At 40.0% G+C, this 16,624-nt stretch overlaps 1 protein-coding gene across 1 annotated transcript in view; it reads right to left on the reverse strand.

Moving 5' to 3' along the window:
- The window catches only part of CTNNBL1 (catenin beta like 1), a 181,579-nt gene that overhangs the window by 138,407 nt on the left and 26,548 nt on the right, over positions 1-16,624 (reverse strand). The window contains exon 2 of the mRNA XM_080683808.1: positions 4,199-4,387. Within this exon, the coding sequence (XP_080539934.1) occupies positions 4,199-4,387 (189 nt within the window). The remainder of the gene's footprint in view (positions 1-4,198; positions 4,388-16,624) is intronic.

Here is a 16,624-nt window from a genome sequence, read left to right on the forward strand (position 1 = left end):
CTGAAATAGATCCTTTTGAAAAGCCCTGAATCATCCCATAATTTTGTAAGTACACTAAAAAATGCTAGCTATTATTTTGTTAAATTTGATATGCATATATTAGGTTTTAAGTGGAAGATACCTCTAATTTCATTTTGGGCATGACACATTTCCTAGATTTTTATCAATAACTCTTGGACCCTCACCTCAGGTAGTCTATTGGACTCCAGCCCCTCGCCAGTGTCTACGGCTTAAAGAGAAGTTCCCCGACATGGTAAAAACTGAAGTTAGTGCCGTGGCTCAGCTGGCACTCAGAGCCTAGCTTCACTATTTACTAGCCACAATGCAATGTTACTTTGCTGCCTATAATCCTTAAACGCTCACCAAGTCTACCTCTTAAGTCTTTCCTGAATTCATTCACTTGGCATCCTATCTATAATAATAAAAGCGTAACATGCTAATTAGACCGAACAGCTGAACGACCTTCTGGACGTCATTCCAGACGTCCTTCCGGACGAAGCTGCCGCAGCAGGGGCCAAGGAGACAGTTAGGGGCGATGAGACAGTCAGGCGAGAAGTTAGGGGTGATCAGGCAGGCAGGCAGAGTGGTTAGGGGAGATCAGGCAGGCAGGCGAGCAGTTAGGGGTGATCAGGCAGGCAGGCAGGCGAGCGGTTAGGAGCCAGCAGTCCCGGATTGCGAGAGGGTGCAGGCCAAGCTGAGGGACACACTCCCCCCACCCCGTGCATAAATTTTGTGCACTGGGCCTCTAGTCCTATATAATAAAAGCCTAATATGCTAAGTGTCTGGATGGCCATTCAACCAATCAAAGCATAATATGCTAATGATATGCTAAGGCCACTCAACCACTCACTATGATGTGCACTGATCACCAGGCGACAGTCGACCAGTCGCTATGATGTGCACTGACCACCAGGAGGTAGACAGTCAACTGCTCGCTATGATGTGCACTAACCACCAGGGGGCAGACGCTCCAACTGGTAGGTTAGCTTGCTGCTGGGGTCCAGCCGATCAGACTGAGAGAGACGGGCCAGACACGCCCTGGAGCCCTCCCGCGGTCCCTCCCTGGCTGGCCAACCTCCCGGGTTCCTCCCCAGACCCAATTATGAACTGGTGGGGTCCCTTGGCCTGGCCTGCGCCCTCTCATAATCTGGGACCCCTCGGGGGATGTCGGAGAGCCAGCTTCGGCCAAATCCCGCAGGCTAGGCCGAGGGACCCCACTGGTGCACAAATTCGTGAACTGGGCCTCTAGTTTAGAATAAAATTGCAATCTTTCACATGACATACAGGATGGGGCAAAAGTAGGTGTACAGTTGTGAGTATGCAAAACATTTTATTCTTGTATTATTTATTAATTATTTTCCATACGAACAACTGTAAGCCTACTTTTGCCTCACCCTATATGTAAGGAAGGTCTGGCATGATCTCGCCCAGATAATCTGTTTTAGCCCTGTTGGGGGACCATGTCTACTTGTTGATTGCAAACTCTCTAGTTCCCCTCACAGTGCCTGGCACACAGCAGGCATCCAGTGAAGATCTGTTGAAGGAAGAAAGAAGAGAGATGTATCTTCCAAGGTCAGAGAAATGTTCTAAAGAAATGAGGTACATAAAATGGTTTTATAAACTATATGACACTATCTTAATGTAAGCTGGTTTTTTCTATTAGTAAAAAGCACGATGTACCTAACATACCACTAGGATTTAACTAAAATAATCCAAATTTCTAGGAAAGAGTTAAATCAAGCAAACTCAACATCTACTACTCTTTTTTCCCTTGGCTAACATCTTGCCTGCCCTGTAGGAAAAAAAACCTATTAGTGTTAATACGGCTCTCATAGGATTCCCGGCCTTAGCCTCTCCAAGGTTTGGCCTTCCCTCCTTTAATTTCTCTCCAACACTAGAGGAAACTGAATTATCAGTCTTAGTCATCAGCTACAGCAGTACCTCCAATAGCTCAACGTCAGGAACCAGAGGGAGACTTCAGAAAGATGAATGCTGGTGATGTAGCACAAAAAGGACAATAATATTTTACAAGTTCACGTGACTTAACGGGGCAAACATCACTTGCTTTTCATCAAATGGGACTTTGGTGGCAGTGAGAAAATAACTCTTGAACTTGTAGCCTTCCATGTGTCATTTTTACAAAGCAATCTTTTTCCCTGTCCCTTAACAGAAGGGCTGGTCTCACATTACATTTCTGTCTCTCAGGCTAGAAACCACTTACCCATGACAGCTACTATCCTAATCCTCTAGTACAAGCCTTGCCCTGCACAGGAATTACACCTGCCAATTAACTGCTGCTGCAGCACTTACAGATTGAGCAGAAGCTAGTAAGAAAGGAGGGAGAGAGGGAAGTGATGGAGGAATGGAAGAAAGAAGAGAAGGAGGGATGGAGGGAGAGAGGGAGGCTGTGCTATACACACTGACTATCTAAAAGCCTGGTAGGGCTGCTGCCCTCAGAGAGGAAATTTGGGACTGTTTCCCCACCACAGATTTCCAAAGTGTCACCATCTTTTAGTGGCAGACCCCTGAATTAGCTCTGATATAAATGCTAATGAGAGTTTATTGTCATAACACAGTAAAGACCTTGGTGAAATATGAATCAATTTTTTCCCTCTTAGATTCACACTCCAGCTTCATTTTTTGAATCCAAACTTAGCATCATGTCTTTGAGGGAACCAAAAACCAGCTGGCTCTTAAGAATCTATTTCCATAATTCATATTGAACAAAATGCCAGAATGAAATAACATACAAGTTAACACTTAAGGATTTAAAAAGACACAAAGGCATGGTCATTTCATTTTTAATCGCTGATATTTTACCTCTACCCTTTTCAGCTTCGTTCATTTATTCATTCAATAAATATTTATTAAGGGTCTACCAAGAGCTAGGCATTGCTCTTGAGTGCTCTGAGCTGTGAACAAAACAGAGCCAGTCCCTGGTTTCACAGGAGGCCAGGAGGGACAGAAAATGAGTAAACAAACAGAAATTTCAGATCATGATAAATGCTGTGAAGAGAACGCACAGAATAAAGTGATAACAGAATGAGAGAATGACTTGCAGGGCCACCTCAGAGACAGGAAAGACTTCTCCAAGGAGGAAACACCAGAACTAAGACCTGAATGAGAGGAAACCAACCATGCAAAGAGTGGTTCTTCATTAGGGCAAGAAGAGCATTCCAACAGAGGGCACAGAAAAAGATCCAGAGGCAGGAATGAGTGCAAAGGAATCTTGAGGCAGAGCAATTGAATGGCATCTCTTTCCCTAAACTGTATTTCTTCAGTAACAACTAAATACCTTAGCTCCCCCTGAACTTCTCCACTTTTTACTACTTTGCTAATGCTATTTCAACTTCCTGCAAAGCCCATCTTCCACTTGTTCGATAAAGTTCTACTCTTCTTTTGAAGACTATTAACTACATTAAATAATGGAAGCACCTACTATGTGTCCTTAGTATGATCTAGAAAGCCTCCCTGACCCCTGTGTGTCCTCAGTATGGTCCAGAACAGCGGTCGCCAACCGGTGGTCCGTGGACTACTGGTGGTCCATGAGGTCTGAAAGGTTGGCGACCGCTGGTTTAAGGAAACCTTTGGAGCAATGGTCGCCAACCAGTGGTCCATGAGGTCCTAAAGATTGGCGACTGCTGGTCTAGAAAGCCTCCTTGGCTTTCTAGTGCTTGGGCCTTAATTATAACACATAATCCAGAATAATGTTAAAACTCTATCTGTGCTCTAGCTGGTTTGGCTCAGTGGATAGAGCGTTGGCCTGCAGACTAGAGGGTCCCGGGTTCGATACCAATCAAGGGCATATGCCTGGGTTGCGGGCTTGATCCCCAGTGAGGGGTGTGCAGGAGGCAGCCGATCAATGATTCTCTTTCATCACTGATGTTTCAATCTCTCTCTCCCTCTATCTTCCTTTCTGAAATCATTAAAACACACACACACACACACACACACACACACACACACACACACACACACACCTCTATCTATAATGTTCGTTACACTTTTCAAATGCTTCTCCAACTCCATTATCCCACTTAACCATCATGTTAACAGTGTGAAATAAGTATTCTTAATCCCATTTTATAGATTAAGTTAGGGAGGTCAGAAAAGTTATATATTTGGCCCAAAATTACACTCTACAGAGACTATGTCAGGGCCAGCCATCTGAGCAACCAGCCCACTTCTGCCACCTTACCTCTTCCTCTTCCTCCTCACCCTCTCTGTCAATAATCTGAAGCAGCCTTTTTTTGTCATCATCTGCTTCTTCTACCACAGTCATGTCCTCTTCCCGAAAGCGGCCACGTTCTCGAGTACCAGCTTGTTTCCGACGCATTTTCAGCTCTTCTTCTTCATCATCCCGGGGACGTTTTGTGCCCCTGTTGGGCTAAGAAAGAGGAAAAAATAAACACAGGATTTTAGAGTTGGAAAAGATTAGGAAAGGCATACATAGCAAATATTCTAACGCTTTCGAGAATTCCCCAACTGAAAAGCACCACACCATACAATTTCTGCCACAAAATACCTCTAAGAGGTATTATTCAAATACTTAACGGTTCTATAAATATATGATTAAAGTCACTTATAAAGTAGCTGGCTTTTTTTTTTTTTTTACAGAATTTATTCAATATGCAAAGTTTCACCACTTCACAAAGGTTCCTATGCATACAGAAATCAGAGGGAATAGAGCCACTTTGAGATGGGGACACTGGGTTAGGCTCAACTACTTTGTAGTGACTTTAATACATATAATCACCAATCCCTTAGCACATGGTTTTAATTCATGTCTAAAAAAAGATTACAGTCACTCACAAGTAGTTCAGAGAATATTACATGTGTAACTTCCAAGGGTCTACTGCACTCCAAATTCCTACTTTACACAAGAGGAGAGTAAGGCCCAGAGGTCAAGTTTTATCCAAGGTCATAAAACCAGCAGTAGCACTGAAAACAGAATTGGCACTTCCTGACCTCTAGTCCTGGGCTTTTCCTTGTACTGGTAAGACCCCATTTGCCTTTAACACTGCAATTCATGGAGTTCTTATAGCTGCTTTCCACTAAGTTGGAATAAAACAGGGCACTAATGAAATGGGCTTCCCAGTTGAGGAGAAACAACACTGCAATAGACATTAAGCAGCCTGATGACTCCATTCAGCTCAAGTTACTAGTACAATTTTGGGCATCTCATTTACCCTCTCTAAGCCTTAGTTTCCTCATCTGCAAATGGAGATTATAACCCGTTTCCCTATGAACTTCAAAAAGATACTTTTGTGTGTGTGTGTTTACCATTTATTTTATAATAGATGCCCAAGTTACTAGTACAATTTTGGGCATCTCATTTACCCTCTCTAAGCCTTAGTTTCCTCATCTGCAAATGGAGATTATAACCCATTTCCCTATGAACTTCAAAAAGATACTTTTGTGTGTGTGTGTGTGTGTTTACCATTTATTTTATAGTAGACGCCCGGTGCACGAAATTCGTGCACGGAGGTTGGGGGGGTGTCCCTCAGCCGAGCTTGCACCCTCTCCAATCTGGGACCCCTCAAAGGATGTCCTACTGCCGGTTTACAGGGATCAGGCCTAAACCAGCAGTCGGACATCCCTCTCCAAATCCGGGACTGCTGACTCCTAACCGCTCACCTGCCTGCCTGTCTGCCTGATTGCCCCTAACCACTCTGCCTGCCAGCCTGCTCGCCCCCAACTGCCCCCCACCACTTGCCTGCTCGCCCCCAAATGCCCCTCCACCAGCCTGATCACCCCCAACTGCCCACCCGTGCCAGTGTGCTCACCCCCAACTGCCTCCCCACTGGCCTGCTCACTCCAAACTGCCCCCTTGCTGGCCTGCTCACTCCAAACTGCACCCCCCCCCCCCCGCTATCCTGATCACCTCCAACTGACACCCACTGACAGCCTGCTCACCCCCAACTGGCCCCCCTGCTGGTCTGCTTACCCCCCAATGGCTCCACCCCCCACCAGCCTGATCACCCACAATTGCCATCCCATCCTGGCCTGATCACCCAAAACTGCCCTTCCCTCTTGGCTGGTCTCTAACCGCCTCTACCTCGGCCCCACCACCATGGCTTTGTCCAGAAGAACATCCGGAAGGTTTCCTGGAAGGTCTCCCAGTCTAATTAGCATATTACTCTTTTATTAGTATAGATTTTTCTAGCTTTACTGAGATATAATTGACTATAGTATTGTATAAGTTTAAGGTGTACAACAGGATGATGACTCACGTACATATACAAAATGACTGCCACAATAAGGTTAGTTAACACCTTCATCACCTCATATAATTACCGGTTGTTTTTTTTGGGGGGAGGGGGTGACATTTAAGTACTCTCTTAGCAACTTTCAAATATACAATACAGAATTGTTAACTATAGTCATGCTGCTATACATTAGATTCCCAAAACATATTCGTGAAGTTTGTACCAAAAGGTGGAAGAACTCTAAACTATAATAGTACTACACAAATGTAAAAATTTTTACTATGAGGTAATCCACATGATCCTGTCTTCCCCAACATAAAACATTTGCATTAGGCTCCTCAAATAAGCTTTTCTTTATCTGTTATAATAACCAACTTACGGTAGGTGTGTATAGTATGCTGTTTCTTTTTTTTATTATTTTATTGTTGAAAATATTACATATACCCCCCTTTTTCCCCCATTCACCCCTTCTAGCGCACACCCGCCCCCTGCCCCAGGCCTTCACCACCCTATGGTACGCTATTTCCAAAGAAAATAGAAGGTCACGTTCATTGCCAGCTTGCTAAGTTGTTTGGTAATGATAGACAAATTTCTATTATACATGCTACATATCTCACTGTGACTTATAACCCACACTGTTACTGAAATCTACTATTCCAGTGATGCAAAGTCATCCCCTGCTATATTCATGTACCCTGCTGGTTCCACATACCAGGTGCTTCAATAAGTTTAAGCATATGACATTACTTAGAAAACTCACATTAGACAATTTGGTTTGCGGGGTACCACCTGCTATTTTTCACTCTGTTCCTACTCTCCTTGAGATAGATTATCATTTCATATGATCACATCCTATTTCCATAAATATAAAAATTGATTATCATCATTATTTTAAAAAAGAAAAAAGAAATCAACATGCCAGTAAACATGGACTACAAGAAAAATAAGGTGGTGGTTTTCATGTGAGAAGGGGAAAGAAAGGTAGCTTGATCCTAAGAGAGCAGGCTCCAAACTAGAAATCTGTAGTTCCCCAGCAGGTAAGGAACTTCAGCCCCAGGGAGCACTAATTCTTTCAGGCTCATAAAACAAGCCCTGCTGTGATTCTGATTAGCATGAGCCTGCTGCAGCAGCCAAGTCAAAGCATGAGTTCTACAGTTCTCCCCAGAAAGGAGATTTCTGTATTGTTTATTGCTGAGGGCAGAGAGAATAGGTAGTGGACCACAGTTAAAAGGAGAAAGCCAAATAATGCCACAGTTAAGAGATGCAAAATAGGAAGAAACTGGCAATGTCTCTTTTGAACACATCTGCCAATCCACTTCTTTAAAACAAACATTTCAGAGATTGGGAGGAGTTTCATTTTTACCTCTAATAATTTCCACTGAAATAGCATTTTCCTTCTGCAGAACTTAAAGCACCTACTTTAATCTTCACTATGTCTCTGGGGAAGAGAAGTAGTTACCAGTTCTATTTTATAAGCAGGGAGACAGAATACCAGAGACCCTTCAATAAACTCTTGCAAAGACAACCTGGTGCCTTCTGAAAGTTGAACCTGATCTCTGGGTTCTTGCTAATCTACCCTGATTCCCTGAGACAGATCTGAGGAACTTTCAGGCAAGAACATATACCCATAAATATAATTATACAAGAACTTGGCTGAGTTAACGTAATATTTGTTAAACCATTCATTCAACAAATAATTTATTAAAGAATTTCAAGGCTTGAAGGGTCCTCAAGTAATCCACTGGCCCAGTAGCAGTCCCAGGCTTCCTAGGGTAATGTCTAACTGGGGACACAAGGACAGACAGGGCCAGTATGGATTCTTGAGACAAGAACAGCTTTGTTGATCTTTATGAATAGTCTAAGCACACATCTCTAACAGGGCAACCTTTAGGTTCTCCAACTGTTTTTCCTACTCCCTCCCCTCTCACACAGGGTATTTATTCAGCTTTCGCTCTTCTCAGGACAACTCTGTGGCAGAGGAGAGCGAACCCATTAGGATGCTGGGTTATGGCTCCTTCACCAACATATCACTTTCCTCTTCAACAGATGGGTAAGCCGTTCAAAGGCACTGATACATTTTATTTCACCACTTTTCTCTCCCAAGGCAAAATTTTAAGAACTTCTGTTCTTTACTTTTCAACCCTCAACTGTCTCTTTTCTAGATACTAACACTCCAAATAGAGAAGTTCCTACTTATTTCTGAAATTTGACCACTCTAAATAATAAAGATTAAGATTCATTTCTTTAACAAGTATTTATTAAGTGTCAACTACGTATAAGTCGGGGCACTGCAGACATAAGTGTAAATAAGACAAACACTGCTTTGCAGTCTAGGTCTGTCCAATCAAAATATAATGCAGACTATAGAGGTAATTTTAAATTTTTTAGTAGCCACACTGAAAAAAAAAAAAAGAAACAGGTGAAATTAATTTTAATAATATATTTTATTTAATGCAGTATGTCCAAAATATTATCATTTCAACATGTATAAAAAACTACTAATGAGATATTTTACATTCTTTTTATTTATATTATGTCTTTAGAATTTGGTAGACATATTTTATATTTATGGTGGGTGTATCGCCACACAGATGGAGCCCCATTTCATGAGCCCAGCAGCCATATGTAGCTAGTGGCTACCATACTGGATGGCACAGGTCCAGGGGATTTTCATCTGAGGGGCTCCTGTCCCAAAATGGAACTGTCTTTCCAGCAACACTGAATGAAATCGGGATTCATATAAAGCCAAAGTCCTGTTTGTGAAAGGCCTCCACTAAAAACTGTGAAGCTAACAATACCTTGACCCAGAAATAAACTTCAAGATTACATTTACCAATATTCACCACTGAGTGATCAGTTAGCAAGAATATGTAAGCAGGAAAGAACCTCAGAGCTGTCAAACTGATTTCATACAGAAGAGCCAAAGGGCCTGGAATCTAGAAAGGGAATATAACACTCACAGTCTGACAGAGAGGTCAACAGCTCAGGCCCAAGCTCTCCTGTGTCTTACACAACCAATCCCAAAAGGATTAAGCCATTCTTACCAGTCACCTTTGGAGTTTAATTTGTTTTGGTATCTGAAAGGTATATGGAATCCCTCAAGATGAAGGAATGACAAAAGAAACTGTGCTTAATAAAGTCATTTCTCTGCTTCTGCTGCCTATAGGACTAGAGAAAAAAAAAGATTAACTCTTAACTTCTGATGTACCAGAACACCAGCCTTTAAGAACTATTACAATCTTCTACATTCCCTGCCTTACTCCCAATAGATGGTGAGCGGTATAAGTGCTCACTAAGCATTGCCACCATCCAACCACACAGCTGGTAGCCTTTCTAGGATACATAAAGGATTCCCACTTGCTCAAAGCTTATAGTAAGCTTCAAGATTATATATATGATGCCCTTACTTTCCAAACTCTTGAAGCCTATTGTGTGAGAGAGTGTGATGGATGGTTATACACACACACACACACACACACACACACACACACACACACAGGAGTGAGCAAAAGTAGGTTTACAGTTGTAACACAAATAAATGCAATAATTAAAAAAAATAACAATACAAGAATAAACTCTGTGTTTTGCACACTCACAACTGTAAACCTACTTTTGGCATCCCCTGTATATATATATCGTCCATTCCCTGAAAACAGAAATCAGAACAACTCCATGAAATCTTTGAAAGAGTTAACAAATTAAATAAGCAATCTGCCTAGGATACTCCCTGTGTACCTAGACAATATCCAACCTAAGCTTTAGGTTTCATTTTTCCCTCTCTCCCTATTTTTTTTTTAATTAAAAAGCAGTGAGAAGCTGTAGCTATAATGAGGGGCTGTGGGAACATGCAGTTATATTGGGCTTAAAGTAATGTTCCATAGGAAGAGGCTACATCAACAGAATGAATCCTAAATTAAAACTCCACTATGAAACCAACTCTATTTCCTCTAAGCATGCAACTATATTATCACATTTATAGTCTGTCTCGACCTCAATTAGACTTGAGGGTGGAGGGGAGGGAAGGGACTTCTATAATGGTATCATTATGATAAATTATGAAAACACACAGTGCAATTATTAATGTAAAGAGCACATTTGTACCAGGATATAACAGTGTAGATGTGTACTGTGGGGGGAGCATCTAAATATAGCTCAATATTCCAAGTTACCTGGCTAAGAAAGGGGGTAATTTTCATAAAATGTACTTTCACATTAATAGAAGAAAAATGTGTTCAATTCTATTAAGGAAATAGAAAAAAGTCAAAGTAAATCTTCTATATCCTTATAATAAACTATAAATTCTTTACCCTGGACCAAAAACCTCAGACAACTTCAGAAGAGCCTTCCAAGTGGGGGCATGAAGAGCTATTTCCTAAATATCAATCAATGATAAAGATTTTCAACTAAAAAAGATAATATAGTTTATCCCTCTTTGTATAGGCATAGGGAAATCTGAGCCCAGTGAGTTTAAGCAACGGTGGGGTGCCCAAAGGTACAAGACTTCAAATTCCCAATACAGTGCTTTCCCTTATCCACCATACTAACTAGACATTCCTAACCTGTTTGCAATGGTGATATCATGCATGAACAATGAGTTTGGAGTCAGATTTTCAAATCTGATTCCTCTAATTTAGCAGCCCTGGAAAGTAACTTACTTTCTTTTGAGTTTTCTCAATCTATAAACTAGAAACAATAGCCACTTTCACACAGACATTTATGTATATACTAGAGGCCCGGTGCATGAATTCATGCACGGGTGGGGTCTCTAGGGGGTTGAGGGTGGGGGGCCGAGATACAATTGGCCCTCTGGGTGGGCGGTGGGATGCCCTTGCTGGTCTGGGATCCGAATCCGTCCTGCTGACGTTCGCACAGGTTGTCGGGAGCCACCTGGCAGCCGCTTTTATATCCTTTCTTCCTTGTGGAGCGTTTAGGGAGGGGAAGGGCCCGCAGTGCCCGAGGCCGACTTCCAGGAAGCCAGCGGTGCTGGTCCATCAGTGCCTGGCCCATTCTCCAGAGATTGGACCTGCAGGACTACTGAAGGAGTAGCTGCTGCTGGGCCAGTGGGCCGCCGGGACAGGTCAGTCAGCAGAGCAGCACTCCCGCTGTGGGAGCGCACTGACCACCGGGGGCAGCTCCTGTGTTGAATGTCTGCCCCCTGGTGGTCAGTGCATGTCATAGCGACTGGTTGACCAGACGTTCTGGTCGTTCAGTCGTAATGGGTCAATGGTCACTTAGGCTTTTATATAGATAGATATATGTATGCACACAAAGAGTAATGTTTCTAAAGTGCGAGTAGTGTGGCCCAAAACAATACATGTAGTTTTCTACCTCTTTGGAACACACAATTCAAAATCAAAGAGCCTCAAGGTCCAAAGGGTGTTTACCATTCATAGGTTTTAAAATGAGGGTCCGGTTTGGCCTGCAGACTAAAGGGTCCTGGGTTCAATTCCAGTCACGGGCACATATCTCAGTTGCAGGCCCCTCCCCAGCCCAGGCCCTGGTCAGGGCTTGTGCAGGAGGCAACCAATCGATGTGCTTCTCTCACATCAATGTTTCTCTCTGTCTTTCCCTCTCTCTTCCACTCTCCCTAAAAAAAAAAAATCAAAGGAAAAATATCCTCGGGTGAGGATTAACAAAAAAAACAAAACAAACAAATAAAACGAGGGTCCTTTTTTTACTGTCAAAATATTTGACAGACCTCACTTCCTGCTGCACTTTTTAGAAAGCAATATTGAGAAAAGACACAATGACAACAAACAAATGCAGTACTATCTATTTGGTAATACTTTTCATTGAATTTGTGTTTGTAACACCCACATTTATAAGAGGGGGAGGGAGATACTGATTTTGAGAGAGATGTTGGCAATTTACTACCTTTGAGATTGAGATTCATTCTACAGAAAATTCTTTTGTACATCTGGATTCACACCATCTTACAGTAATTCAGAGGCACTTGAGACATTTCAGACTTTAGGAACCCTTGATCTGACCCCATCACCTATCTGAGGTGTGAATCCCCTTTAAAACAACTCTTCTACACACAGACTGGGGCTTTCCAAACATTTCCAGAGACCAGAAACTTAGTTTCCTCCCTAAATTATGTCCCCTCTATCTTTGGGTCACTCAGTTCATTAAATTGAGGAGAAAACTTTCAACTTACAATTTCTTCCCTGGTCCCTAATCTTTCTCCTTAAAGTGAATTAAGACAGGTTAGTCTCACCCTTACATTATTTCTTTCTTCTTCTCTTACTGCCTTTTCTTTTTCAGAATAAACATTTTCAATATGGGAGAGGGCATGCAATAGAGGAGGGAGTTTATACATAAATTCCTTCCTACCATTATTTGGGGATTTCATAATTTTAAAGCTTTCTAATGCTTCTTAAGATAATCAGACCTATGGAATGTCACAAGCCCAAGCCTATAGAATTGATCTAACCAATTTGAAATGCTCAGAATCATCTGCTGTTAACCTTGCCTGATTATATTTTGTCAGAATAAAAGGGAGTTTTCAAACATTAATTTTTACCAAATGGTAGTGAGTGGCCTGACCCAGAAGTTACAGATGAGCTGCAGTAATGAGTTTTCCCTTGCCTTTGCTGGCTGCACATTCACTGGTGACATTTTACAACTAAGACTTCTAGCTCAATCAATATTTGCAGGCATGAAACCTGCCAAAGTTAACATCAGGGATCCCTTGCAAATTTGCTTAAGGCACCAGAACTGAAAAAAAAGCTCACAATCTCTAATACTATAACTACCATCAGCCAAAGTTCATAACTAGGGATCAAAGTCATCAGACACAGAATATTCTAACCCACTTCAAAGGATTGATATGATGATAAAGGGGCCCTGTGTAAACTATAAAGTGCTATACCAATGTAAGGAATTATAATCATTCTTTTAAGAAATATCCTAGTGAAAATTTCAGATATCATATATAATTACGTATTATGCCTTTACAACCTTTACAACACTTAAAACATTAAAAAAAAAAAAAATCAATGAATCATGGCAATATAGTACCTTTTTTTCTGGAAGAAAAACCACATGCCCCAAATTCCTCAAAACCTCAAAGCCTCATTTACTTAATTACCAATAAAAAAAAAAGTATAAGTACTGAGAACACAATAATTACTGAAATATGTGGGTTTTATCAATATCCACAATGGGGAGGAGAGGTGGAATCAATGTATAAAAAATTAAAATCACCAACAGTTTCACTTATGATTCACAATCTAACTGGCTGATAAATAAAATAAATATGATTTATGATTTAAATGACTAGTCATGAAGACTCTACTTAATCAATTTTTCCTACCAAAAAAATTCTTACTCCTTGTTAAAGCATGAATATATATTCATATCACCTCCAAAGGGTGTGTAGGTTTCTTTTTTAGAAGTATAAGCTATACTTTAGCATCCATGATTTACTTTGACATCTTCTCTGATTAATTCTGAAGCTGTATCAGAAAGCTGAATATTGATTTGGTTTCTTTATTTATCAAGGCTAACAAAGGCACTGGTAAAATTTTAGAAATAAACTACCTCCATTTTAGGAGACTTATGTTTTGCCAGCTACATCAGAACCATTATCTTTCATTCACTCACTCAGGAAGTGTTTACTGACCTAACAGAACTTGAACATCACTCTATTATGTGCTGGAGGGAATATGAGACATGAGCCCAAAAACAGGAACAAAATTACACTGATCTAAAACAATAACAGAATTACACTGATCTAAAAGAAGCAACATAGCCGAAACCGGTTTGGCTCAGTGGATAGAGCGTCGGCCTGCGGACTGAAGGGTCCCGGGTTCGATTCCGGTCAAGGGCATGTACCTTGGTTGCGGGCACATCCCCAGTGGGAGGTGTGCAGGAGGCAGCTGATCGATGTTTCTCTCTCATCGATGTTTCTAGCTTTCTATCCCTCTCCTTTCCTCTCTGTAAAATATCAATAAAATATATTTTTAAAAAAAAATAATAAAAAAAAATAAAAGAAGCAACATAGTACAATGCAAAGAACAGCAGACCAATAATCAGAAAAATCAGAGTTCTGGTGAATCACTTAAGAGTCACATGATGTTAGCTAAGTCATTTAAAAAATTACTTGCCCTGTCTGGTGTTGCTCAGTGGTTAAAGTGTCAGTCCACATGCTGAAGGGTTGCGGGTTTGACTTCCAGTCAAAGCAATGGAAAAAATATCCTCAGGTGAGGATTAACAAAAAATACTTTTTTTGATGACTTGCACTTTGAAAAGAAAACAGAGCCTAAGATTCAATTTCTCTTAATGATTGCCAAATGCAAAGTCCTATATATATACAATAGACTTTTAGAACTACTTAAAATCAACTTTTGACAAGGAATATAATCACAATTATAATAAAAAAGAAAAAATACTGAGTCATCCATAAGCATACTAAAAGAGACCCAATCTAACTAGAAATCAGGGAAATGCACATGAAAACTCCAAATAACCAAAACAATATTGAGGAAAAAAAATAAAGCTGAAGGATTAAAACATATGGTATTGGCATAAAAAACAGACATATAGATCAACAGAACAGAGTAGAGAGCCCAGAAATAAACCCACACATATAAGGTCAAATAATTTACAACAAAGGAGACAAGAATATACAATAAAGAACAGTATCCTCAATAAATGGTGATAGCAAAATTGGATAACTACATGCAAAAGAATGAAACTAGACCACTATCTTACACCATACACTAAAATCTACTCAAAAAGGATTAAAGAGAATGTAAGATTTGAAGTCATAAAACTCCTAGAAGAAAACATGTGGTAAGCTTCTTGACAAAGGTCCTAGTGATGATTTTTTTTATTTAACACCAAAAGCAAAAGCAAAAATAAATAAGTGAAACTACATCAAACTAAAAAGCTTCTGCACAACAAAGGACACTATCAAAAAAATGAAAAGTCAACCTACTGATTGGAAGAAAATATTTGCAAATCATGTATCTGAAAAGGGACTAATATCTAAAATATGTAAAGAACTCATGCAACTCAATAGCAAACAAATAATCTAATTTTTTAAATGGCCAGAAGATCTAAATAGACATTTTTCCAAAGAAGACAGTCACATGGCCAAGAGGTATGTGAAAAGATACTGTACATCATTAATCATCAGGGAAATGCAAGTCGAAACATTGTAAGATTATCACTTCACACCGGTTAGAATGGCTATTACCAAAAAGACTAGAAATAACAAGTTTTGGTGGGGATGTGGAGAAAAGAGAACACTTGTGCACTGTTGGTGGGAATGTAATTTAGTGTAGCCACTATGGAAAATAGTATGGAGGTTCTTCAAGCAATTAAAAATAGAATTACATGATCCAGCAATTCCACTTCTGGGTATTTATCCAAAGAAAATGAAAACATGAAAGATGCATGTACTCCCATGTTTATTGCAGCATTATCTCCAATAGCCAAGATATGGAAAAAACTTAAGTGCCCATCGATGGTTGAATGAAGAAAGAAATTGTCACACACACACACACACACACACACACACACACTAGGATATTACTCAGCCATAAAAGAGTGAAATCTTCCCATTTGCAAAACATGGATGGACCTCGAGGGCCATTATACTAAATGAAATAAGTCAGACAGAGAAAGATAAATACTATATGACCTCTCTTATATGTGAAATCTTATATATATGTATCTATGTCTATATCTAATTTATATAGAGAGAGAAATATACTTATATCCATAAATATATAAAAAAAAAAAACAAGCTCATAGATACAGACAACAGATTCATGGTTGCCAGAGGTGGATAACTGTCTTTAATTTAAGTAAATTAAATCTTCAAAAAGTAATTAGGGAAATGCACACAAAAACCATTATATATAATCAGGTTGAGAAAAATAAGAAAAATTAAAATCTGACAATACCATATGTTGTTGAGGATATGGAGAAATAGGAACTGTTAAAACTCTCTGACTGGAAGGAGTAGAAATGGGTACTGAAAGGAAGAAGTGAAAATGAGTACAGAACTAATTTGTGATACCTAATAACACTTAAGAAACATATAGTCTATGACTATCCCAACAATTCTACCCCTAGGTATAATTATTAGAGTAATTCTCAGACATATATACAAGGAGATACTTAACAAATGTTCACTGGAGCATATTTGTAATGAGAAAAAAGAAAAGAAATTTTCAAATATCAATGGATGCATACTAAGTGGTAACAGCAAAAAATATATGGCAATAATAATCACCAAGTTCAAGATAATAACTACTTCTAAGAAGGATAACAAAGAAATTGGATTAGGGAGGAATATATAATAAAAAGGGATTAGGGAAGGGTATCAGGAGACTTCAACTCTATTTATAATATTTTATTTCTTTAAAAAGATCTAACTTAAATTTGGCAAAAATGATATG

The sequence above is a fragment of the Plecotus auritus genome, assembly GCF_963455305.1.
Source record: "Plecotus auritus genome assembly, chromosome: 8".
NCBI lineage: Eukaryota > Metazoa > Chordata > Mammalia > Chiroptera > Vespertilionidae > Plecotus > Plecotus auritus.